The following is a 23,745-nucleotide window of genomic DNA, read 5'->3' as shown; positions in this document are numbered from 1 at the left end:
AAAGATTTTTGGGTTAGGGATTTCTGTATTATATTGTGGTTTTGGATGTATCTATTCCCGTTATCCTTGTTCTAGCTTTTTTGGATCTGGGCTTTTTTAATCTGTACAGTTGTTTTTAGGAGTTTGCTTGCAGCATGACATCTTGACTTTTTATGTTACTTTCCAGTAAGACTTTTATTTTGTAGAATAATTCCTACCTAACATTTGACTGACTTTCACAGATTCTCAAAAGAAGGCTTATTTTACACTGTAGAGTTCAGCCTCTCTAAAATACACGATCCCCATGCTGTTTACATTAAGCATCAGGGAATTTTCAGCTAGCTTGAATTTCATTGTGGAGAATTTCTTTTCTAGGAAAATGGATGCCTTTACTTGTTCATTGCTCCAGTACTCTTTATTGTACTTTTGCAAATGAAAACTGGTCTACTTTATTAGAACTCATTTTCCTGGGTTATCTCTTCAGACAGCTCCTCCTTGTAAGCAGCAGCTGTCTTAATCCGTTCAGGGTGGTTTTTATTTAGAGACAGTGAGAGGAAAGAAAGGTTTGCTAATGACCATTCTGTCATTTAACAATTCATCTCTTGTGTACATGAACCTTTTTTCCCTGTATGTGTTTTTTTTCTTTTTTAAGTTGCTACTTTCTTTTTCTTCTCTGTTGAATATCGATTGTTTTGTTCAATGTAACATGAACTGAGGAGGATTTGTCTTCAGATCTTTATGTTCTAGAGATGGCAGAGTAGTATGCACACTCTGCTGGGATCAAATGGTAATAGCATTGCAGCAAAGTTTCTTAGTTTACCTAATCAAAGAAACTTTTCTGGAGAGCTTTTGTGGCAAACTCCAATGCACAACACCACTCAAAAGCTGTGTAACTCGGTTGCTATTAGAGTCACTGTATTTAGTTCTTTCAAAGAATTAATTTTCTTTTTCTAGACAATGTGTATTAATGCTTTCCTTTGCAGCTCAAAGTGTATCAAAAGCATTAGTCTTTGCCATTGTGCATTACTTGGGTGAACTGTTGTTCTAAGAGCAATGTAGATCAAAAGATGATGTGCAGAGAGGTGGAATGAATAATCTTGATAGAGCTGGCCAAGATGCCGCTGCAGTGTAAGGTTTGGTCCAATATATGATTGTTTTTCTATGTTTTAAGCTATTGTGATGGAGTTGGAAGTATTTTGGACTTGGGATCTATCAGTCATCTGACCTTTATAGTGATAATAATTACTGTTATTGAAATTTGAATTATTCCCTGGAGACTCCTCTGTCATATTGTCAATTTTGTAGTACTATTTCTCTAGCTATCAGTCACAGCTCCCAGACAGGACCTAAATCTTCAAGGTGTAATCTTTTCTTCTTTATTATATACAGTAAGAGATGAAGGGAAGGGAAAAAGTTTCAAGGCCAAGTTTTAATTCCCTTTAGGTGTGGTGTGCCTAGGGCATGTGTACAAGGAAAGAGACGGATACTGTCCAAGTAGTCTTTGGCTGCAGAAATGTCAAAGCTGGGTCTGTATTATGGAAGCAGGTAGCAAAGGCTGTGGGAGAGGACAGACATATTTTTCTCTTAAGTCTAGTACTTTGGGATTCAAAGCTCTTACTTCATCTGGGTGATCAAGGTAAAAGCTGCCTTCCTTATCTGTGTCTTATCTCTCTAGGTTTCCATGAAGATAAACAACTGAAATGTGGATAGCCTATCTGTAGCTTGGTGGTAGTTGTCATCTGGAACCTGTCTCCTCCGAGTAGCTGGTGTAGTGTTGGCAGCTGAGAGCCATGAAGGTTGTCCCAGAGAAGAATGCTGTCCGCATCCTGTGGGGTAGGGAACGGGGTACCCAAGCCTTGGGTGCTCAGCGGCTTCTGCAGGAGTTGGTGGAGGATAAAACTCGATGGATGAAATGGGAGGGCAAGGTAAGGTTGTGGGATAGAGCTACATAGCTTGATCTTGGAGTGGGGGAAGGGAGGCAGGGATTTGAAATAAATTGTCTTGTGATCGTACATTTCATGTGTTACGCTTGATATGCTCTCTGGCTCTGTTCAGTTCCTGCAGTGATGTGATACTAGATATGTTCCTGCAGCGGGTTCCCCCTGTTGTCTTTGTGGCTTACAGTACAGTATGATCATATGACTCTTGCAACACTTCCTGCTTTGTTGGCTTTTTCAGAAAGTTGAGTTACCAGACAGTCCACGCTCCACCTTCTTGCTGGCGTTTAGTCCAGACAGGTAATTAACTCCTAGTTCATTCCCTGTTTCAGCAGTCTCCCTACACTTACAAAAGTGATGGAGGCTTGTGCCCATTGAGTTGTCCAGTCCCGAACAGCTGAGTGAAACTTCTGGTTCCTGACGTGCATGGATGGAATGTGTGCGCCTTCCTAATCTCACAGCTTCGAGCATAGTTGGTGTTTAATTTCTGAGGTACCCAGGTGATACGAAGTTCTATGTGCAGCCACCATGGGATTTCATAAAAAACTAGAGGGAGTAAAAAAATTTTTAATACAACATGCTCAAGTTATGTGGCACACTCACTGGGATATCTAGGAATAAAGAACAGAGCAGAATGATGCAGAAATGGAGGTGGGATCCCTCATAACGTCACTTGATTTGACAGTGGTTGAGATGGTATGGAGAATTGGGAATATTTATTTGCCCCAAATTGTCACTCGGGAGTTCCTTCTGAGCTGCATGTTCACTCTGACATTCAAGGTCAAGCTTGTGCTTGCAGATTCAGATGAGATCATATTTGCATGGACCCTGAAATCTGGCTACAGGAAGCTTTGTGGCCACTGGTGAAACAGTAGCCTCTTACCTTTTGAGCTCTGTGAGGGAGAGTTGCTGGGTTAGGTGTGAACAGACCCTAATCGTGGTTGGATTTTGCTGTACTTTCCTCATGCTAATGTTTGTCCTACCTTCTGCATTCCCAGGACCCTAATGGCTTCCACACATGTGAACCACAACATCTACATCACAGAGGTGAAAACGGGCAAGTGTGTTCATTCCTTGGTTGGACATCGCCGCACTCCCTGGTGTGTCACCTTCCATCCCACCATCCCGGGCCTCATTGCTTCTGGATGCCTAGATGGGGAGGTTAGAATTTGGGATTTACATGTAAGTCTTTCCTGAAACATATGTTCCTTTGCTATTTGATGAGTAGTGACTATTTTTATCTGAGTTTGTTTTCCAGATGTTACCTGGTAATAGAGCTCCGAGGAGCTTTACTGGGACCTGTCTCTTAAAACGTAGAGCAGACCATAGCCATCCTCTTCTGTCTAGAGAGGAAGTGACAGATTCTTCATTCAGTCCTGCCAGTTAGGTCATGCTTCTGCAGGAGTTGGTGAAGGATAAAACTCAATGAAGTAAACTGTGCCTGTTTAGTTTATTAGAGTGGTACAGGTAGTGCTGGAGAACTTTATGCGAGGTGCCTGTTTAGCTTATGGGAAAGACATGTCATTTGTCATTCCACTGAGCGTATCTGAACTGTGCAGTAGAGAAGCTGTTGCTCTACCAGTTCTACCTAGTCTGATGATTGGCACAGAGACAAAACACATGTACTTTTATCTGGTTGCTCTAAAATGAAGCATTTTTACAGGCTGCTTGAGATGCACTTACCTACAAAAATACATCTGCGGTCATTGTTGCAAATAGCATTACATTCTGTTGTTGTTGCCAGGAAAGCATGTCATTTCCAATACTCTAGGCAGTCTTATAGTTCTGGCACATACATGCAAATTTAATGATTGCAAACTTTGTAGTAAACTGCTGGTGGTTCTTGATTCCTCACTCTAGGGTGGAAGTGAGAGCTGGTTCACAGATAGCAACAATGCCATTGCATCACTTGCTTTTCATCCTACGGCTCAGCTCTTGCTGATTGCTACTGCCAATGAGATACATTTCTGGGACTGGAGTCGTCGGGAGCCTTTTGCAGTGGTGAAAACAGCCAGTGAAATGGAGAGGGTCAGGTGAGTTCCTGTTCCTGGATGAAGAGAACACTTTTATGTGAAAAAGTCAGATCTGGGGAACGCAGGGCATTCCTCTGGGATGCTGCACCCTCTGCACTGAAACAGTGGAGGGAAGTGTTCCTTGCAGCTCCTTAACTCAGCTGATAGAAAACCAGTTCTGTGAGCAGGAAGAAAAGCAATTGGAAGTAATAGGTCAGCTTGGTTGGTTGTATTTGTAATAGGACATGTGTCCAGTAAATGCCCAGAATCTACTTCACATTGATTTGTAAGCTTAGTAATTAAACTTGTCAGTCATAAGGATGAGAGAAACCAGAAGGTGCTGGAAGAGAGTGCTGAGCTATTACTTAGGTGCACTTGTAGATAAAACTACATTGCTGGAAACTTGATACCTTCTTTTGATCCATTTAAAATAAGACAATGATGTGACATTCAAGGCAAATTAATCTCTCCCTTTGTACCAAATTCCGTTTTATAATATAAATATGCATATTCCTTTAAATTTTCTGGTTATTTCAATTGATACAGCAGTACTTACTTCCACCTTTAACTTGTCTATAGTGTTGCTGTGGACTGTAAAATAGCTGCAATCTTCAGCTAGATCAGTACGTTTTGTTCTTCTTAGTGCATAAACTTTTTGACGTCTTTCATAAGAGAATGATGATAATGTAGCAATGTTCTCATTGCAAATATTTCCTGTGGGGTTTTCTTCCTTGCTGTGTCCAACTTCCTGTGTCAATGTGGAATGTGAACTGATGATTGATACTCTGGCACTGCTTTTGTTTTAGGCTGGTACGGTTTGATCCCTTGGGACACTACTTGCTCACAGCAATTGTTAACCCTTCTAACCAGCAGGTAAGGGGATTGTCAGTACCTGTATTGACCGGTTAATTACAAGATGCTCTGCTTTAACCTTGGTCTGTTTCTAAGCAGCCTTGTGCTTTTCTGAAAACCTGAAGTCCTCCTAAGCTGAGTTCTGTCTCACCTTAATTGGTCACAAGAATCTTCTTGTGCTATGTGCAGGGCTAATAAAGTACTTTCCAAAATATATTTGTTTTACCCTCACTGTCTGATTAGTGGTGAGACAGATGTCGTGATGGTCCTGCTCTTTCACTTTTGTTGTGACATTCTTTGTGGATTTGAAGTTATTTGAAATATTAATAATCCTCCCCTCAGCTGCTGACCCTCAGATGCTGATTCTTCTGTTTATATGAACAGTGTGTTGTCAAAGCTCACTGGGCTCACTGGGAAGAGATTGTCTGTGTCCGTAAAATGAGCTTGGAAGTCGTCTCAAGTGGTTTCCTGCAAGTCAAGGGCTTTAGAAAGGGGCTTATCACATCCTTTCATCTGTCTGGGGTGGTAGCTGACTTTTGGCTGTTTATTTGGAGGTATAGGATTTTGCCTTAAGGTGATTGAACTTTGATTGTTTCCTTCTGCAGAGCGATGAGGAAGTGGAAATCTCCGTGGACAGCACAGAGATGCCTCATTATCGTCAGCGCGCTATCCTTCCATCTCAGCCTGTGAGGCGCACACCCCTCCTCCACAACTTCCTGCATATGTTGTCCTCCCGCTCCTCTGGCATACAGGTGGGAGAGCAAAACAGTGTTCAAGACTCTGCTACCCCATCCCCTCCACCGCCTCCACCACCACCACCTCCGCCTCCAGCCAGTGAGAACACAAGGGCATCTGTCTATAACAGGCTCCGGGAGCGAGTCAGCTATCCCACAGCAGAGTGCTGCCAGCACCTGGGGATGTTGTGCCTTTGCAGCCGATGCTCTAGTGCAAGACTTCCTTCTTCTCTCTTCCCACACCAGGAAAATGCACCCTCCACGTCTTCTGGGGCCACTGGCACTTCCTTCTCCTCTGTGCAGACAGAGCCTTATCAACCCCCAGAGCAGGCATCTGTAGCGCAGGAAGAGCAGGGGATACTTAACAGGCCCTCTGCTTTCAGCACAGTTCAGAGCAGCACTGCTGGCAACACCCTGCGCAACCTTAGCCTGGGCCCCACACGGCGGTCCCTCAGCGGGACCTTGGCAGGCCACCAGTCCCGGTACCAACAGTCTGCGAGAGAGATGGCTTCAGGCTTAGGTGGGTCTGACTGGTCCAGGACAGTGCTGAACATGAGCTCTCGGTCTGAGCTGGAAGCCATGCCTCCCCCTAGGACCAGTGCCTCCTCTGTGAGCTTACTGTCGGTGCTCAGACAGCAGGAGGGAGGTTCCCAGGCATCAGTCTATACCTCTGCAACAGAAGGGAGGGGCTTTCTGACCCCAGGGGCTGAGGTGAACAGTGGTAGTAGTGCTGGCCCGAGCAATCCAGCCAGCATCCGTAATGAGCTCCAGTGTGATTTGAGGCGATTCTTCCTGGAATATGACCGGCTTCAGGAGTTAGATCAGGGGATTGGTGGGGAGCCCAGCCAGTCGCAACAGGCTCAAGAAATGCTCAACAACAACATTGAGCCTGATCGACCAGGTCCCTCCCATCAGCAGACTCCACACAGCAGTGAAAACAATTCCAATTTGTCCCGGGGTCACCTGAACCGCTGTCGTGCTTGTCATAACCTGCTGACCTTTAACAATGACACGCTGCGCTGGGAAAGAAGCACGCCTAGCTACACACCAGGGCAGGTCCAAAGCACATTTGAGGGTGTGCCTCCAAATACCAGCCAGGTGCAGCCTGCAGAGAGAACCGAGGGCAGAGCTCCTGCCTCTAGCAGACTGCAGCTGGGCAGCTCTTCCACCCCGCAGGAGGAGAGGACCGTGGGAGTGGTCTTTAACCAGGAGACGGGGCACTGGGAAAGAGTTTACAGCCAGTCGGCTTCAAGCAGACCTGGGAATGTATCACAGGAGGCCTTAAACCAGGAAATGCCTGAGGAAAGCTCAGAGGAGGATTCACTCAGGAGGTAAGATATATGGTTGCCCTTCCTCCTCTATTTTTTCTTAAACCTTTTCTGTCTAGTCTGAGTTTTTTCAGTATTTTCAGAGTTAAAAATCTTTTCTCATGTGGCTGTGCGCTATTCATGTAGAGGAAAATAGAGACATCGATGTTTATGTCTTTTATAGCTGCTGTTGTCATGCTGCAGGTGGGTTCTGAAGATTAGGACAGAGACTGGACCTCTAAATGATAGTACAGACAGGCAAAAGGGCAGGCTCCTGCAGCAGAGCTCTGGGTGAACTGTGCTCCTGGTGTTTCCCAGACGCTGCTGAAGGGTGGGAACACAGGACATATTATGCTGTCCTTTGTGCCCCATACCACATGTGGAGAATCTGCCCGGGATTGGCATGGAAAATTGGACATGAGTAGTGAGAATTGCTTTCTTGAGTGCTTTGTCTTGTTGAGGTTGTAGTTGTTAAGTTGAAAGGGTTAAGAATAAATTTCTTGATGTTGCCAATAGGGCAGAAGAAGTCAAAGCTCTGTGTCAGTGGTTTGGGCATATACCCAAATGTGACTGTTTGGTCAAACCTCTGCTGATGGTTTGCCATTGATAAAAGAGGCAAGTTTTGAAAGTGGCTTATGTTGACCTGGTGTGGTTGGGGACGTGCTGATCACTGAAAATTTTAGGCTTTACTGTATTCTTCTTTTAAGAAGGTGATTCTTATTTTGGAAAGATATTTCTCTTCTACTTCAGATATGTTACAAGAAACAGGACAAGCTAAATTGAACTTGCATCAGAAGGACCTGTACACGTTGTGTTAAGTGTCTTCACTGGCTTGTATGGATGGTTCGGCTACAGTGGTACTTTGGATAGGGTTTACTGGGTTTCACTTTCACATCTCTGTCAAGTGATTTGTGCTCTCACCAGAGGAAAGATCCAATCTTCCTGTTTCTCGGAAATAGATGCTTTGAGCTGTAGGAAAGCAAAATTTCCAGGTTGGATGCAGATGTAACTGACTAAGATGACTTTTTGCACAGGAGTGCTTGAGCAAAAGGAATTCTTTCCTTCTTCCTGCAGATAAGCTGATTATACTCTGGCTGGAACACTGGGTGCCTTTCTTGTTGCTGTAGTTGCATAGCAAATAAACGGTGGTGGTCATAAAATTATTCATATGCTTCTAAATCCTTGTCCCAGTTTTTTTTTAATAGCCTATCATAATGAGAGTCTCAAGCTGATTATATGGTAACTACTTCTTTCTTGGGCCTGAACTTACCTGCCATTAATTGAAGTCAGATGTCCTCTTGTCCCCTATTAAAGGGCCGAGAGGTGAGAAGGGGCTGACAAAAGTTAGCTTTAAAGTGGCACTTGAGTAAGTCTTGTATTATCTTTCTTTTGAAATAGTGGTACGTACTCATATCACTCTACCCTGTCTCTTGTTTTCTAGGATGAGTCAGAAATAACAGGGGCAAATAACCTTTTTATTAATCAGGCAATTGGCACATATTTGGACAGTGAGATGTAGTGGGATCTGTAGATGTGATTTTTTCTGAGATAACTATAATTTTTTGTTTGTTTTCACAGTCTCCTACCTCTGTTATCAGACTTTTCTCAAGAGCAGGCATGGCAGGGCCTGCTTCCCTTCTGACTGAAGTAGGTTAAGTATAGGGTACTGAGGTAAGAAAGCTGGAAGCAGTAGGCAGCCTGGTATTAAATGCTCATTGTAATTTCCTTGAAGTAAAACTTCATTTCCTGTCTTGTTAAACAAATCATGTGGGCTTGGGGGCTTTATGAAATCTTTTACCTTAAAAAGAGCCTTACATGTGCTGCTGGTGTAATTTTCTGCCATTCTCAAATTAACTGGTTATATTTTTCCTTTTAGAACAATAACAAGTCAGCAAGCACCCAGTTACGTAAGTTTTGCATAGAGTGAACATCCTCACACCAAGCCTTCATGTCTCTCAGGCCTAAGATGTGCTTTCACAGTGGAAGTGCTGGAACCATTCCTGCACAGCAGAGTCCAAAATGTCTATTAACCTTTGCAGCTGGAGAAACATGCAAAGATGGTGGCTAAGGGTCATTAGATGTAAGCTGTGTAATGCTGAAAGTGCTGGGGAGATAGAAGAGGGGAGGATAAGCCTTCAAACCGGAGGGTACAAATGATAACTTAATACACACTTTCAATCAATGTAATTTTGTGCCTGTTGACCTCAGGTTAATTCTTAGCGTTGGAGTCCAAGTTTTGCTTGTAACCTGTCTTAAAATTCTGTTCTTCTTTATCTCTCCATTAGATGTCCTCATTGGGCAATTGAACTCTATATTCAAAGGTCAACTGGAAAACTTTAAATAAAAATCCTATCTGGAAACTCTGTATGTTCTCATTCTCCATCCGTGGGCAGGATTTATTCCTTGACCTGGCCTTCCTGGCTGAGAAGTAGCTTACTGGGAAGACATTGCTATTGAGGGTCAATTAATTTAATAGGGTAGTTTAAGGAAGGCTATTCTTTGCATTCTCTTGATGTAGCTATGTCAGCTGGGTAGGGAGAGAATTCTGCTCTTTCTGATGGTACTGGACTAATTATTTTGGGCTAATCACAAAGGTATTAATAAGCATGTAGTAACATTACTCATGACTAACAGGTCTGGGTCTGGCACCTCTGTTAGGAGGAGCATGTCACTGGGGGCCTCAGCAGTACAGGAGTCCTATCACATTCAGCTTGGCCTGAAAGCAGTGTGGGCATTGAGCTGTGTCCTTTTTGAAGTTATGCCAGTGAGGTATGAGTTTGGGGAAGGTTTACGATCTACATTAAGCAGAAGTTGGTGAGACTGAGCTTTAGCTTTTCTGAGGTTCTACAGCCTGGTCTCATTAATTCAGATCTAGAGGGTTTTCCCCTTTGGATGTCTTTGCCTCACTTCTAACATCAAAGTGAAAAGAACCTCAGAAATCCCTGAAGTTGTCATGTGAAATGCGCTGCATAAAATTGATTATAAAAACTGTTCGAAAGATGTAGATGAAGGGAAGATAACTGAGCAACAGATGATAGCTAGCTTAATTTTTCTATAACTTTCTGTTAATTAAAATATGTGTTGAGGAAGCATTGTGTTAATACTGTAATCTCAGTGAGGGAAAAGATTCTCTTAGGTACTTTAAGATGTTGCTGTGTGGACCAATTCAGGTTGATAATGAAAAGTTGGTCAGGGAATGAAAGAGGATTCTTCTCTCAAAAGAGAAGCTAGTGCCATCTTAAGAAAATGATATGTAGAATCCTAGTTCATAAATAGAATATATAGTTCATATATAAAATTGGAGTTCATCAGTTAATGATAGGTACAGTGCAATGCTGACTAATAAAATTGATCCAGATTTTTTCTCTTTGGTTATTTTAATATCACACAAGTGACATCTACTGAACTAGTGTGTTTTTTTCAGAAAAAAAAAAAAAGAAAATAATTTGAGTTTAAATCTGTTGTTGTTTCTGAGTTCTGGCATGGCACCCCAAGCCGCATCTGGAATGGATGCAAGGAGCAAGTGGTGACCATGTATATAGCCACTGACACATCTCAAACCTTATTCTGTGAAACAATACCTATAAATGGGGAAAAGGAAGGGGAAAATTGTCCTCCATAGATGTCAGATTTAACTTCTCATACTATATGAACTGGACAATTTTGATATTGTTTAGCTGTTGTTTTTGTCTAGAGATTAGAATGCATTACTGCAAGTGAAAGGTGCGTCCTGTCCTATTACCGGGCAGATTTGCATGAAACCCACGTTTCAGAAGGAAACACTTATTATCCTTATTCTTCCATCAAGAAGCTTTATCTGGCAATTATGTTAAACTTCTCTAACCACTCCACTGCACTCATTCTAGAGGTCAAATTCTGTAGACTGTGGTACTAGTAACTTCTGTGCCTGCATCTTATGAATGCATAATGTTTTCACCTTGTCTCACCTATTTAGTTTGACACACAAGATACACTGCTGAAGTTATCTGAACATCTGAGAAGTCTTTTGAACTGTCCTGAGTAATGGTTTTGCCATGCATACAGGTAGAAAGGAGTGAGTGTATGTGAGGTGGGGGAGTTTTTGTCTGGGGACACTTGTATAAACTCCTTTGTTTTATTTGTGAGTATATAAAAGGCAGAGTCCACAGTGCTGTGCAAATAGTTGAGCTGCTGAAGTTGTACGGTTTACCAAAGGCATTGCTTTTTGGTGTGTTTTAGTATGTTGGATGCACTGTGCACAAGTGACAAGTGAAGACCAGATTCTCTAGAACCATTCATTTAACAGGGTCCAGGATCAAATTTTGTTTTCTCAGCTCTTGTCTGAGGACTCTGATTCCTCCTGCCTGTGTTCTTGCTATGCGGTGAACCCAGTCTTTTTTCCTGAGTGAACATTGTGTTGCACTCAGCCTGGATGAGAAAGCTACATACAGGATTGTAAATGTGATCCAGGTGTCAGTGCTGTATGTTACAAGCGAGTTTGGCTGTGCTGTGTTTCATTTAGAAAGTTTTAAATGCTCTAACTGTGGTTTCCACCTGTTAGCCGAATGTGGACCTTTGTGCCCTGCTCTTGTCAGGCAGGTAGAGGCCTGACATAACACCAGGTGCAGCAGAGTGAGAGCAGTGGTACTGCTCTCACCTGCCTTGGTAGTACAGTGACTCCAGCTCATACCACATCTCTCTTCGGTCTTGATGGCCTTTCTGACAGCACATAGCTCTCCATACTTAGAGCGTGTATGAAAAGAAGCACCAGTCTGTTCCCCTTGGATTTTCTCAGAACTTACTTCCATATTGCTTTGCTGCCACAAGGGGGTAATGTTGCTTCTGCTCCTTTCTCTCTCCTTTCAGAACCAGAAAGTTTCTGAGTTCTCGAGTAAAGGAAACAAGGTAGCTTCAGAACCCTCCCCACTCCTAAACTGCAACTTATCTCCTTTGTTACCATACATTTGCAAGTTCTTCGGTGTTTGGGGAAAGGCGTGAATGTGGGGATCCAGAGGGGAAGTGGCTCTGATAGAGAATGCAGGCAAGGGAGGAGCTTAATCCTTTCGGCTTTTGTACGAGTTTGAAAGAGAGAGATGTGGATTTGAGTTTAGACAGCTGTTTTATCTTTCTGATATGCAAATGCTCATGAGTTAGAGCTGTGAAAGACCTTGGCAACTTTGTAGAATTCGTCTGGACTTCTTGCTTATTGCTTTCCAAGCCTGGAGCAAACCTTTCTTTGTAGTCTGCCTTCTCAAAGGTTTTGTTTTCATTTAAATGGTTGCTCATCCTCAGAAGACTTCCATAATGGAGCTTGTTTTCTGGAGGAATGCTTGGCAGATGTTGGCTGAAGTCTGGAGTGTCACCTTTTCCATGGGGCTATGTTTATTTTCCTCTTCAAGTATGTCTTGAGCTATTACCTGAATTTTGGAGCTTTTCCATAAGAAGACAATGATTATGTTTGGAGGTGGTGGTTTGTTTTGGGGTGTGGTGTTTTTTTGCCTAATGAAAATAGGTATGGCTTTCTCACGGCCTTGAGGGGATGCTTCTTCTCGTTCTAAATTATAGACACAGTACTGACTAGTGATCGAACTGGGATCAGTCTGTGGTTAAAGCAGATTGAGAGGGTATGAACACCCCCATTCCTGCCCAGCAGAGGTGAGTCCTGTATATGAAAGGAAGAGTACAGTCACTTTTGCAGCTTGTTCCTGAGTTTGTGCTGGAGCTTGAGCTTCTGATGTACAGCTCTGGTTGTTGATGTAAATGACCAAGCTGATCAGATCTCTGCATGTATTGACTTCTAGTAGCTTTCTCGCAGTGCGAGGCAGTGAGTGAAAGGGTGTATGTCACTCATATCCTTGCTTTAAAAACAAAACAATCAGAACACTTCCTTACCCCCTGCCACCGGTACAGAACTGCCTAGGAAGAGATAGTTCTGTGGCTGAAATTTACCATCAAAATACAAGAGGAATGTATTCACTTTACTTTTTGGGGAGAGGAAAGTAAAGCGGGAGGGAATTACCTTATCTGAAGCTACAAAATGTGGTTTGTGGTAGAGACAGAACACATAGCTAGTGTATTCTGTCTTTTGTTCTGTTCCTTATTTCACATAATCTGTGTTGCTACTATTTTTTTCCTAATTGCTTAAAGCGGTTGGGACTTGCTTATTCAAGTTGTATTTAATATATATTGTGGCAGTGGTGTTGAGTTCACTGAGAAAGGGAGACTTGAGCAGGAAAAGGGCATACCTGAGCTGTGGAGAAGAAAGGCAGCACTATCCAGTGCTGGCTGCTCAGGCCGCTCATCAGTGGCAATGTGGACTCTGCCTAATCTAAATAGACCTACCCAACATTGTTTTCCTCACTCCTTAGGTTCAGGCCCATTACCTGCGGAAACTTTGCTAACACTGTGTCCTGGAATTTGTAGTTTGGGCTCAGTGTTTTGTTTAACATTATGGTGTGTAGACCTTACCTGTGCTGTGGAAAGAAGGATTTTTTGACAAACCTTGTAGTCTCCATGTGTAATGTGATAGCTTTGAAAAAGTTTATACTGTGCTGTTTTCAGGCTGGTTAAGAAATAATTACAAAGATGCTTGTTACAATTCTTGAAAATTGTGGTAATAGAGATAAGTAATATCTTAGCAGCTAGTAAGGAACGGTGGGGCAAACAGAAGTTATGAACGGATTTGCAAGCAGAGGCAAGAGGTTTGGGAAGAGGTGCTTGAGGGGATATGGCCAAAACTGTGGGGTAGGGGAATGACTTTTGTAAATTATAGCCTGGACACATAGGAGTGAACAAAGACCTAATGTGTCAGTTGTGAACATGAAGTGAAGTCATAGTCTGAAGGTGACACAAGCATTTAGACATGATAATTAGCTGTGTTTATGGGTGAGAGGTGCAGACTGTGGATACACTTGGCAAGTATTCTTTGTTTGACCTGTTCTAAAAATGGAAAATGCAAATTAGTTTTATCAGGAGACTGACCATAGCATGAACTATAGGAGAGGCTGCCATGATATCTGAATGGTCGGTTAATGCCTATGTAAGCTGTGAGGTTATTACTGCCACCCTTCCAGCTTTGTGATTTTTTTTTTTTTACTTTTTTTTTTTTCTAGGCTGAACCTACTGTCTCTGTGTGGGCAGGAAAAAATTTGTTTTACTGACGTCATAGAAGCTTGAGCTCTTGAATATGCTGCTAGTTACGTAGAAGAACAAGTGAAAGAAGTGCCTGTTTTCTTGCACAAATATTCCTCCCCCTGACTTTGCTGGTTTCCTGAGTTAAGAATCATGTGAGGTTGCTAGAGCCCTTTTACTTATTCACTGAGAATTGGTGAGGGGGGAAAAAAGTAATACCTTGTGCTTCCCTCTTGTAGTGGCTAATAGAGGTCTCACTCCCTGCTGTGGAGTTTCCCCCAGTGCTTTGGAAAGCTGAGCATGTATACGCAGTCTTTGCCAAACTTGCAGAGAGGCCTAAGCCACCTTTTCCTTTCTTAGCATGAATGTAAATTTACAGCAATGATTGTAGCACACCAAAAGAGACTCTTTTCCCCATGTTACTCTCACGGCAGCTTGATTGCAAACTAAGCAGGTATAGAAATAACTCTACCTTCTTAAATACCTTTTATGGTGTTTCTCTTTTTGAACCACTGCCCTTCTCCTGCATTTTTTCTTTTTTGTGGTCCAGGCCTAGTGATGAGGAATTAATCTATAAAAGAAGCAGATACAGTTTGTTTCTCTGCAGTCTCAGGGACCTGTTTCCCTACAAGAGTCTGTTTATGGGACTGTTCTTGGATTTCACCTGCTGCAGTGTGGCAGCAAGGGAAATTATTGAAATTGGATTCCAGTGATGATTCTTAGTGAGGATGGAAGAGGTACGTGCTCCCAAACTGGCTTATGTTTTTGCTTCTACTGAGGAGTAATGAGATCTAGAGCAGTGTGTGTTGGTTTTGATTTTGATTTTTTTTTTTTAATGTGTGTGGTGTGGTTTTTTTGTTGGGTTTTTGCTTATTTGTGTGTTTTGAGAAAGGCCTATATGAGGTGGCCATAGAACAAAGGTCTTGAATAAACACAGATTGCTTAGAAATTTAAAGACAGCTGACTTCAAACAGATAGCTATTTGAGGATACCATAAAAGATATCCATTCTCAGCTTTCCTGCAGACAGGGAAGAAGTGTGAATAGCTTCTCTCTCTTGAAAGCCATCCTTAGACTGTCTGTCTTCTCTGCTGTCTGCACACAGTTTCCCTACAACCACCTGATCCAGCTGCTGCAGGGTGGGCAGCATGTCCAGATAAGCTCACTTGACATCTACAATTGCTCTTGTTTCTGTTTTTTACCTAGGTGCTCTGAGTAATTGTAGTATTATGTCATGGGATGATGGTCAATTTATGATTAATGGTGGTCTGTGACATGCTTAAACTATCTAGTTGTGATTTCTACAGCTTGTTGTCAGATAAGTCACATTAAAACAATCTCTAAATTTCAATTTGGTTTTATTTTTTGCCAAGAAATAAGTTATGGGCAGGCCCTCACACCTCCTATTTCAGGCCTGCTTGCTGATCTAAAAGTTCTCTGTAGCTTTTTTCAGTGTGGGGAGGAGCTGGAGATGCTGGCAGTATAGTATGCCTTTTTTATGCTAATACATAGCATAATTTAATCTTTAGATGTGCAGTCACTATACATGTATCGCATTTGTGCACTCATTTTTTGTGCTCTTTAGAAATGCATACAGCGTAGTGTGCCCCGGGACAAAGTGCCCTCCTTATTACAGAATCTGGACTGGAGAACTTGCAGTAGGGCAGCATGCATCTACTCTCTGATCTTGGAGCAAGAGGAGAGAGGGGAACCTGTGATCTGTCTCAGTAATACAACTGTAACCAAAATAGTGATGACTCTAGATTTCTCCAGTAAGCTGTTCTGGTCTGTTGAATAGCTAACATGCATTTTAAACATTTTCCACATACATATTTAACTGATTGCGCCAAATGGCTGTTTGCGTGATGATGTAACTGACCCCCTCCCTTGCTCTTCTTGAGAAAGCACCTGCTGGAACTGAAAGCTGTAAATAAACAGGGTTCATTATCTGCCAGGAAACTGACTCATTTTTCTACTTGAGATGAATTAGTATCAAATCTTTATCCTATCTTCCTGAAGTGGGAAGGCTGGACTAAGTGCCTGAACTACCCTGCCAGTCATCTGTTGATCTGACTTTCTTCATTACTCCAGTCTGAACAACAGCATTTTAAAGGAATTGATTGGTTTGTGGTGAGACCTCTGTTTTCATAGCCTTAGAAGCCTACGGAGATAACGCTGTGGCTTCTACCCCCTCAGGAAAGACACCTCCTCTTCAGTTGCCTATAGAGAAACATGAGTCCTATGTAATTATCCCAGAAGCTGACGCAGATCTGCGTGTGTGGGTAAGCAGAGATTTCTGCTGTCCACACAGTCTGTGGTGTTGGGAACTCCCAGAACAAGGAGAATTTGAAGCAGACATACAGATGAAGGTAGGTAGAAGAGCCCTCAGAAGAGTAAAGCTCGCCTGCAGGCTGCAGGAGTTCAGAGTGTTGGCTGTCTTCTGGCCATGCTTTCAAGCCTGTTATCGTAACTAGAAACCCATACCCTCTAACTGAATTTCTGGTCTAATGGCATGTTGTTAAGGGTCTAGATGGAGAAATGCGATGTCTGTCTTCAGCTGGGCTGAGGTGCCTGCCCTGTTCTGAGCACTGGTATGAAACTGCCACAGTAGAGCAAAATAGCAAATGCAGTAGCTTGATCTGATTTAAATTTCTTCTTCCCTCCCTACCTCTCAAGCTTTGTCCCCTGCAAAATGAAAATGCAGGGGATCTTTCATTGTTCTTTTCATGTTGGAGTTACTGCCAAACTAATCAATGCTGCTATAGCTGGTCTTGACCCTTTCAATGTCTATCATGGATGTGTGCTTCCTCTTGCCTGTTGAAATAATGCATTAATCATTCCCTGGGTGCTGTATGATGAGGACCTCTGCATAATGCTCATTAATCTTTTGTTCTGATGTGTGACCTTTTTCAGCAGGTGAAGTAATAGATTAACAGTGCAATCTTGGGTCTTCTTGAAAGAATCTGTCACTTTGTTCAGAGCCACCCACCTTCCCTATGATAAGCTCTAGAGGTGCTGCTGTGTAGCTCCTGTGGCATCAGGTGGTAAATGGAAGTTGAAGTTCCTAGTCAAAGAGCAGAGGTGCAGTAGCACAATTCATCATGTGGGATTACTTTCTAATTAAATTGAAACAAGTAAACTTTTAAGGGTTAAACATGTTCTTCTTGACACTTTGCTCCCTACCTTGTGATTAGGAGAACTCAAATCTCAGTGTATTTCTGCTGTTCAAACTCTTACCTACAGTTCTTTGTTTCATGTAATTGTGCTCTTTTTCTCTGTACTTCTTCCTATCTTGGCTGAAGACCTTATGTGCTGTCTATTTTCTGACTGAGAAATCCTTACAGCTTGTTTTCTACAGGATTCTTGCCCAGAATCAGTGAAGGGGGGAAATTGTTTTCGGTGATAACTTCTGCCTTATATCAAACCTGCTTCTCTGACAACTCTGTACCTCTAACTGGGAAGAATGTCTTCTCTGTCCCTAGTTGTCCTTCAGAGTTCTTCCCCACAAAGAGGCTGAAGTGCTCTACAAAGGCCGTGTTTGGAACGTGTCTAGGCTGTGTTTGAAATGTATCACATATTGCATCCTTGCTTTCCCTAAAGAAATGAAGTTTTCTTGTAAAGGTTGCTCATTATGTGGAATAAATTTAAAAACAAAAGATGATGAAAAGGATGCCTAACAGGGTTTGAGTACCCCTAAGAAAGGCAGCCATCAACTCTTGTTCCTCACTGAGGATGAGTTTTTGGCACAGATGTGAACAAGGGAATGGAAGAATTAACTCAGAACTGTAAAAGTGAATGTTGACGTTTTAATGAGTTGTGAAATTTTCAGGTTATTTATCTCTTGTATATGGTTACAACTATCTTAAGAAAGGTTTGATCCTTTTGTTTGACTGTTTCTGACCTATCTAATCCAGTCTTGATGCCAGGCTAAATATGTCCAACCATAACCATGTGAAAGCTGAAACTGTCTAGAAATGTTAGCTTAGAGGTATCAGAGCAGATTATGTTAAGAACTTAATTTTAGAAGTAATTTTTTCAGGCAATCTTTAGAACTGCATACTGATTGCTTTTTTTATTTTAAGCTTCAGTATGAAACTGGTGAATAGCAATAGTGTTTTTCTGTTTGACAAGAACTACAAAACTTGTATGGAAAATGAAGCTATGGAACAAAATGCATTATGATTTCTGCTTACGTGATTTCAATTTGCTCTTTGAAAGTAGGCAACGCAATACAGATGTCCGAGATAATTTTTTCCTATTCTTCTGAGAAAAGGGAAGGGAAAAATACCCAAGCCAGTGGATTGGGTTTTTTGAGATTTTTAGTTGAAATAGTTTTCTAGTGTTCTATCAAGGCTATTATTTATCTCCAAGAATTAATTTGGCTTGTTAACAGTTAATAATTGAGTTTAGGATTTGAGGGAGAGTAGTGGTGTTATTGGGCATCTGGAGAACATTCAGCTGTTTTCATGCTTCAGCTTTCTAGTTATCTTTAGGTTATACATTGCCTGACTGTAAGAGGAAGATGATTGAAGGGAATCTAGTTTTAAACTGTTGCTGTTTCTTACCTTTTTATGAGGAACCACAGGAGTACATCCGCAGGGACGAGTTCTCAGGAGACCTGAATGCTGGCTGTAAACTGGAGGGTTGAAAAAGGGATGAAGTAGTGTGATAATTTTCACCTCCAAATGGGCAGTAAGGAATATAAAAGTCTTTTCAGGGAAGATTCAAAAGGAGGGAAGGAAAGTCACAGAAAGCCGCCAGAGTTGTCAATGTACTTTTGCTTCAAAGGATAACTAGGAATTACTCTGTTTTAGGGTCTGTTCACAACTGAAGGCTGGGTCTCTTGGGAGGGGTGGATGTGATTGCTGTCCTTAGAGTGCTTCATTTTATTGATTTGCTCTGGTTGTTGGTGTGCAGCAGCTTAGGAGGATGGTAGCTGACTGCACACCCTTTTGATTTTAAGGAAACTAAACCTCAATGGTGTTTGTTGATGCTTTCCTTTTGGATGGGGAGGAAAACCCTTCCCTCAGTGTGGCTTGGAGTAGTGCTACTCAGTTACATGTGCTCTGACAGCAAATCTAAGATGTGGTGTAGGGATTGCATATCCTTAGAAACTGTTACTGAAAAGTTCAATTTGCTGCAGTTGAGTATCTTCTCGAATCCTGCCAAGATGAATCATTCTGTCTCAAAAGGCTTTGGTGGTGTTCCTCACCCCTGTGGGGAGAATGTGGGTGTAGTCCAATGGCTGCTGTGCTCTGAGGAGATTTTTTTCATGACTTTTTCTCCCTCCAGCTGCAGCTTCTGGCATTCATCTGCTTCATTCCTGAGAAATTTCTGTTTTTTGCTTGTGGTGTCTTGTGTGCTTGCACTATCTTTTCTCTCTCCCTTGTCTAGAGGTGTCCTGTAATTTGGACTTTGCTTCCTTTACCCCTTTGCTAACAATTGTTACAGACCTGGGGTAGCAGAACAAGTGTAGAGCGGCAGTTCCATAGCTACTGATGTCTGACAGAAAAGGAGTCTGCTGAGATCTCAGTGCTGCTGAACAGAGGCAATTTATATCTTATAGTAGTTTTTAATAAAAGAAATAAACCAACAAAAAAACTACAATCCCCCTCCTCCTATTTTAGCAAGCTGGGGTAGAAGCATCTCTCAGGGTGAGCAGAGTTAATCGTCATCATTGCAGCATTGACTGACAACCTGGAGGATGATAATATGTGATTTTTTTCTTTTTTTTTTCTGGTGAGCGGGGGAGGAGAGTGGAAATTGCAGTTTCTCTGCTAATTGTACTTTAGATGTCATTTGTGACAATTTCATATTGTCTAGACAGAGATAGTGGAGCAATTGCTTCCACAGAGCCTAGTGTTAGCCTGTTATATATCTGGGTAGCAAAAATGGAGGATGTGAGAGAGATGAGGTTGCTGTAAGCTGCACAAAAGATTCGGGAGTCAACATGGTCTACTGAAATGTTTCGAAAGGAGATGCGAGCAACATGCATTTCTGTTCTCTCTCTGCACGCTTCTCTGGTGGAAACTTAGATGTTTAGTGGCTAGCAGTTTTCTGTAACAAAGCTGCTTCTATTCACACATGGATTATGTTTATACTCCTTAACAGAAATGCTAAACCTTAGCATTTACTGTGGTATGATATTGGGCTACCTTACACTTTGGGCTTGCTGAAATCAGTCTGTGTCTCTTCTGGGACTTTGGGTGGTGAAAGCTGTGTGAGACACCTAAGACTTGGTAGAGTGCAGCATGGCTTACTTTAAATATATTTATCTGCACCTTCCTGGGAGACAGTAGGTTACTCTACCAGTATCACAGATGGGACACTTTATTGACGATTATAACAGTGTATCTATTATTGAACCCATTTGTCAGTACCAAATGCATTTGGATCTGTAACTTTAGGTCACAAGGGCTCAGTCTAGAATGAGTTAGTTAAATAATAGATTTAATTGTGCTTAGTACACTGCTTCAATACAGATACTGTTATTTACTGGAGCATTAAGTACAGAGATGGTCCATCTGGATCTCATGAGATTGCATGTTGCCTTGTTTTGAGTTTTTCCTACTGTGTGTATTTATATCCCCTGGTTTGTTGCTCTGTGATCTGAGAGGGCACAGTTATAGGACAGTTAACCATAAAATCAGCTATAGCTTTTAGCAGTTACTATTAACTGAATTATCTTTGTCCACCTGATCTGAATGTGGCCCTAGTATGTGGCTTGTATGCCTCAGTGTGAGGTAGTGCGGGAGCTGAGTTTGGTCTTGGCGGGCTCGGAACCGTCTGCTGGAAAAGCCATCTTAGCTGACACAATTCAGCTCAGACTGTGCAGCCTCAGAAAGGGTTCTGGGGAATGTGTTTAACAGTGTCATCCTGCTCCTCACAACCCTATAACTACTGGCCTTAGGGAGCCCTTCTGGTGAAGGAGAGATTCCTGCAGCAGCAGCTCTGTTGCTGCATGGGATGGAGGTGTAGGCTGTTCAGGTAGCATCACAGGGCTGTTGAAGCCTATAGGAAGTCTGTTTACCTGGACACTTGGCCATCCTGTGCCTCAGGCAACTGTTAGTTTGTGTTTTACTAAAGTAATACATACCAGTTCTCCTCTGAGGTGCCAGGTGCTAGAGCAAGATTCTTCAAGTATTTATTTCAAGGATTGGATTGGGGTGTTAAGACAAGAACTATAGATTTTTCCAAGTGCTGTTCCCAAGCGAAGCAGAGGGTCTCCTGACAGACTCACAGCAAGTTACAATGATGTCTGTCCCGTTTCTGCTTCCGCACCGTTGTGGTGTCCTCTGGTTGGTATAGATTTTGATTTCCTTCAGCACAGCTTCTAGTGCTGCTTTCTGAAGGTGATCCCTCAAAGTCAGTGATCTTCTTAGGCAGCTGCCAGCCTTTCCAAAGATGAGAAGACAAATATGGCTAGAGAATACCAGGAGACTTCTTTCTAACAGAGTCTACTGGGCTGTACAGCATGTACTGATCATCTTCCCTTGTGGCAATGATTTTACTGTGTCACTTAGTGGACAGATGCTGAAAGGCTGGAAAAGAGGATGGGCTGTTTAGTGTATAGGCACCAAGACTTTTGACAGGGATGAGTCTGATTATTATTTGTGTGTGCACGTTATCAGAACACCCTAGGCATTGAAGGGAAATGGCATCAAATAAGTCTGTTGCATTGTGTGTAGGTTGCTCATGTCAGGAGGCAGCTGCTGTTTCTAGGGTTGTGGCTCTCCCAGAATCTGCATGCTGTGGGAGCTCTTTCTCCATGACTAAGTCCGGTGATCAGGCAGGATGTTCCAGTAGGGTGGCAGCCTTGGCACATCCAGGTTGCTTGCAAACTGCTGGTTTTGGACCACTCTGCACAAGCAGCTTTGAAGAGCAGATTTCAAAAAACGTGTTGGTGTTGCAATGGCGGTAACCTAATCTCTGAACTCTGAGCCAGTGGTTTGGAAAGGGCCAGCTGACTGAGTAGGTAGAATATCCCTTCTGCTAATTTCAATCTGCCTACCTTTCCCCCCGAAGGAATTAAAGTAGTTTATATATGATGCAAGTGATAGGTATACCTCATAAGTTTCAGGACTTCAGGTATACTTGAAACTGTAGCAGTGTTTGTTCTGGATTAGCTGCTTATGTGCATATTGACATATATTTGGAGCAGAAGAGAGGGCTTGGTAAGACAGGACTGAAGTAAAACAACTTTCTCGGGAGCCAAGGGATTCTCAATATCTATCAGTGTTCAAGGTTAGAGCCTTTGACTTGGGAACCTGGGGAATTAATTCATCTCAAAGTTAAGAGATTTAATAACTCTTCTTGAATAAGACAAATGGTTGCCAAGCAACATTGTGCCAAAGAGGACAGAATTTCTTGCCTTCTGTAGAGTCTCAGTGCTTTGTAGCAAGTCCTGAGTTTCTTAAGCTGACACACTCCTTTCCAACTGGAAAACTGGAATGATCTCTTGCTGTTTTCTGCATTCCAGATCTGTAATGTAAAAAGAAAAAAATTTACTTCAGTTTTAATTGCTGGAAGGCAGTGAAAATTTGTCTTGAGATCCTGATGGGTGGGGTGCTGCTGGAAAAAAACATGTCTCATTTCAAGTCTACTGTCTTTATATGGCTAGAAATGGGAAGTTGGGTGTGGATTTTATCTGTGCTTCTTCCTGCTTCCTGTGTTGATGCTTACTGTCCTGCACTGCAAATGCTAACTATGCATTAGGAGTGTGGGACTGAGAGATTAAAATCTTTCTTGACAGTTGTGTGTGTGTGTGTGAATAGAACAGATGTGGTGTTGGACCTCTTTCTTTCAAACCTCAACAGTTTTCGTTAAGTTACAAATTGGAAAACAAAATTTAGCAGTTCTGAGGCAGAAAGACTTGAAAGGGAACTCAGCAGTCTTATAAACTTTGGCAGTTGGTTTTTTTCACTTTCTCTACCTGCCCCAAATCATCTCTCTTGTGTTAATCTAATGGCTGCAACAGGCCATGAGTCAGTCTTGAAACAATACTGTTCTCTGCTTTATGACAGAAGCTAGATAGAGGTGCATGTAGAAGCCAGGGTGGACGACATGTTCCTGCTATATACTTTTGATTCTGCTGCCTTCATGACTCAGACTCACTTCTCACATATTCAGGCTCTCTTGCTGCATTTGCATACATTTACTTCTTGAGTGAATATTTGGTATCTCTCCCTGTGGCTGATAAAAATACAGAGGAATAGAACATTTTTTTGTAGCTGAAAACCTCTCTTTCAGAGCCTTAAGGCTAAGATTGAATATCTTACTGTGAATAAACACCAGTACCCTTAAAGTCCAGATGCCGAGGTGTGTTCTTTGTTCCATGGCACATTCCATGTGTAGCTACCTTTATGTAGGTAAGAATTTTACAGATGGCCAATGCAGTGGTAATGTTTATGGACCCGACAAATTCGGATGGCTTATCTCTAAAGGAGAAGTGACATCTGCATCTCTCTCTTGGAACTTGGAAGCAGATTTGGGACCACTCTTCTTCCTTACAGAAGGTGTTCTTTCTTCTGTGCAGTGAGAACATTACACTTTGAATAGCTATGTGGTGAAAACACTTGTGCCATCAGTGAGTGGTTCAGTATGTTGCGGAATGCTCTGCCCTAATCATAGAAATAGTCTTAAGAGGTTTCAGAAAGTAGAGCATAAATAGGAGGGATGTTCCTGAATGGTCTTTGACTTTATAGTTTGTTTTTCCTTTCTAGGAGGTTGCTGGAGTCTTCCCTCATTTCATTATCTCGCTATGATGGAGCAGGATCCCGGGAACATCCGATCTACCCAGATCCAGCCAGGTAAAA

The 23,745-nt window shown here is 42.3% G+C and overlaps 1 protein-coding gene across 2 annotated transcripts in view; it reads left to right on the top strand.

Annotated features, from left to right (window-relative positions):
* The window catches only part of AMBRA1 (autophagy and beclin 1 regulator 1), a 129,338-nt gene that overhangs the window by 8,881 nt on the left and 96,712 nt on the right, over positions 1-23,745 (top strand). The window contains exons 2-9 of one of the 2 annotated variants that reach the window (XM_051791619.1): positions 1,655-1,904; positions 2,158-2,216; positions 2,915-3,098; positions 3,777-3,949; positions 4,735-4,801; positions 5,386-5,532; positions 6,691-6,845; positions 23,653-23,739. In XM_051791619.1, the coding sequence (XP_051647579.1) occupies positions 1,770-1,904; positions 2,158-2,216; positions 2,915-3,098; positions 3,777-3,949; positions 4,735-4,801; positions 5,386-5,532; positions 6,691-6,845; positions 23,653-23,739 (1,007 nt within the window). In that variant the 5' untranslated portion in view covers positions 1,655-1,769. Of the gene's footprint in view, positions 1-1,654; positions 1,905-2,157; positions 2,217-2,914; positions 3,099-3,776; positions 3,950-4,734; positions 4,802-5,385; positions 6,846-23,652; positions 23,740-23,745 lie in introns of both variants that reach the window. The other variant, XM_051791618.1, reaches the window with a different exon arrangement.

Source organism: Manacus candei, unplaced genomic scaffold (assembly GCF_025592945.1).
Source record: "Manacus candei isolate 608988 ecotype Guabito, Panama unplaced genomic scaffold, ASM2559294v1 h1tg000033l, whole genome shotgun sequence".
NCBI classification, from domain to species: domain Eukaryota; kingdom Metazoa; phylum Chordata; class Aves; order Passeriformes; family Pipridae; genus Manacus; species Manacus candei.
The sequence above is the reverse complement of the archived record's forward strand: the minus strand, read 5'-3'. Positions and strand labels throughout refer to the sequence as shown.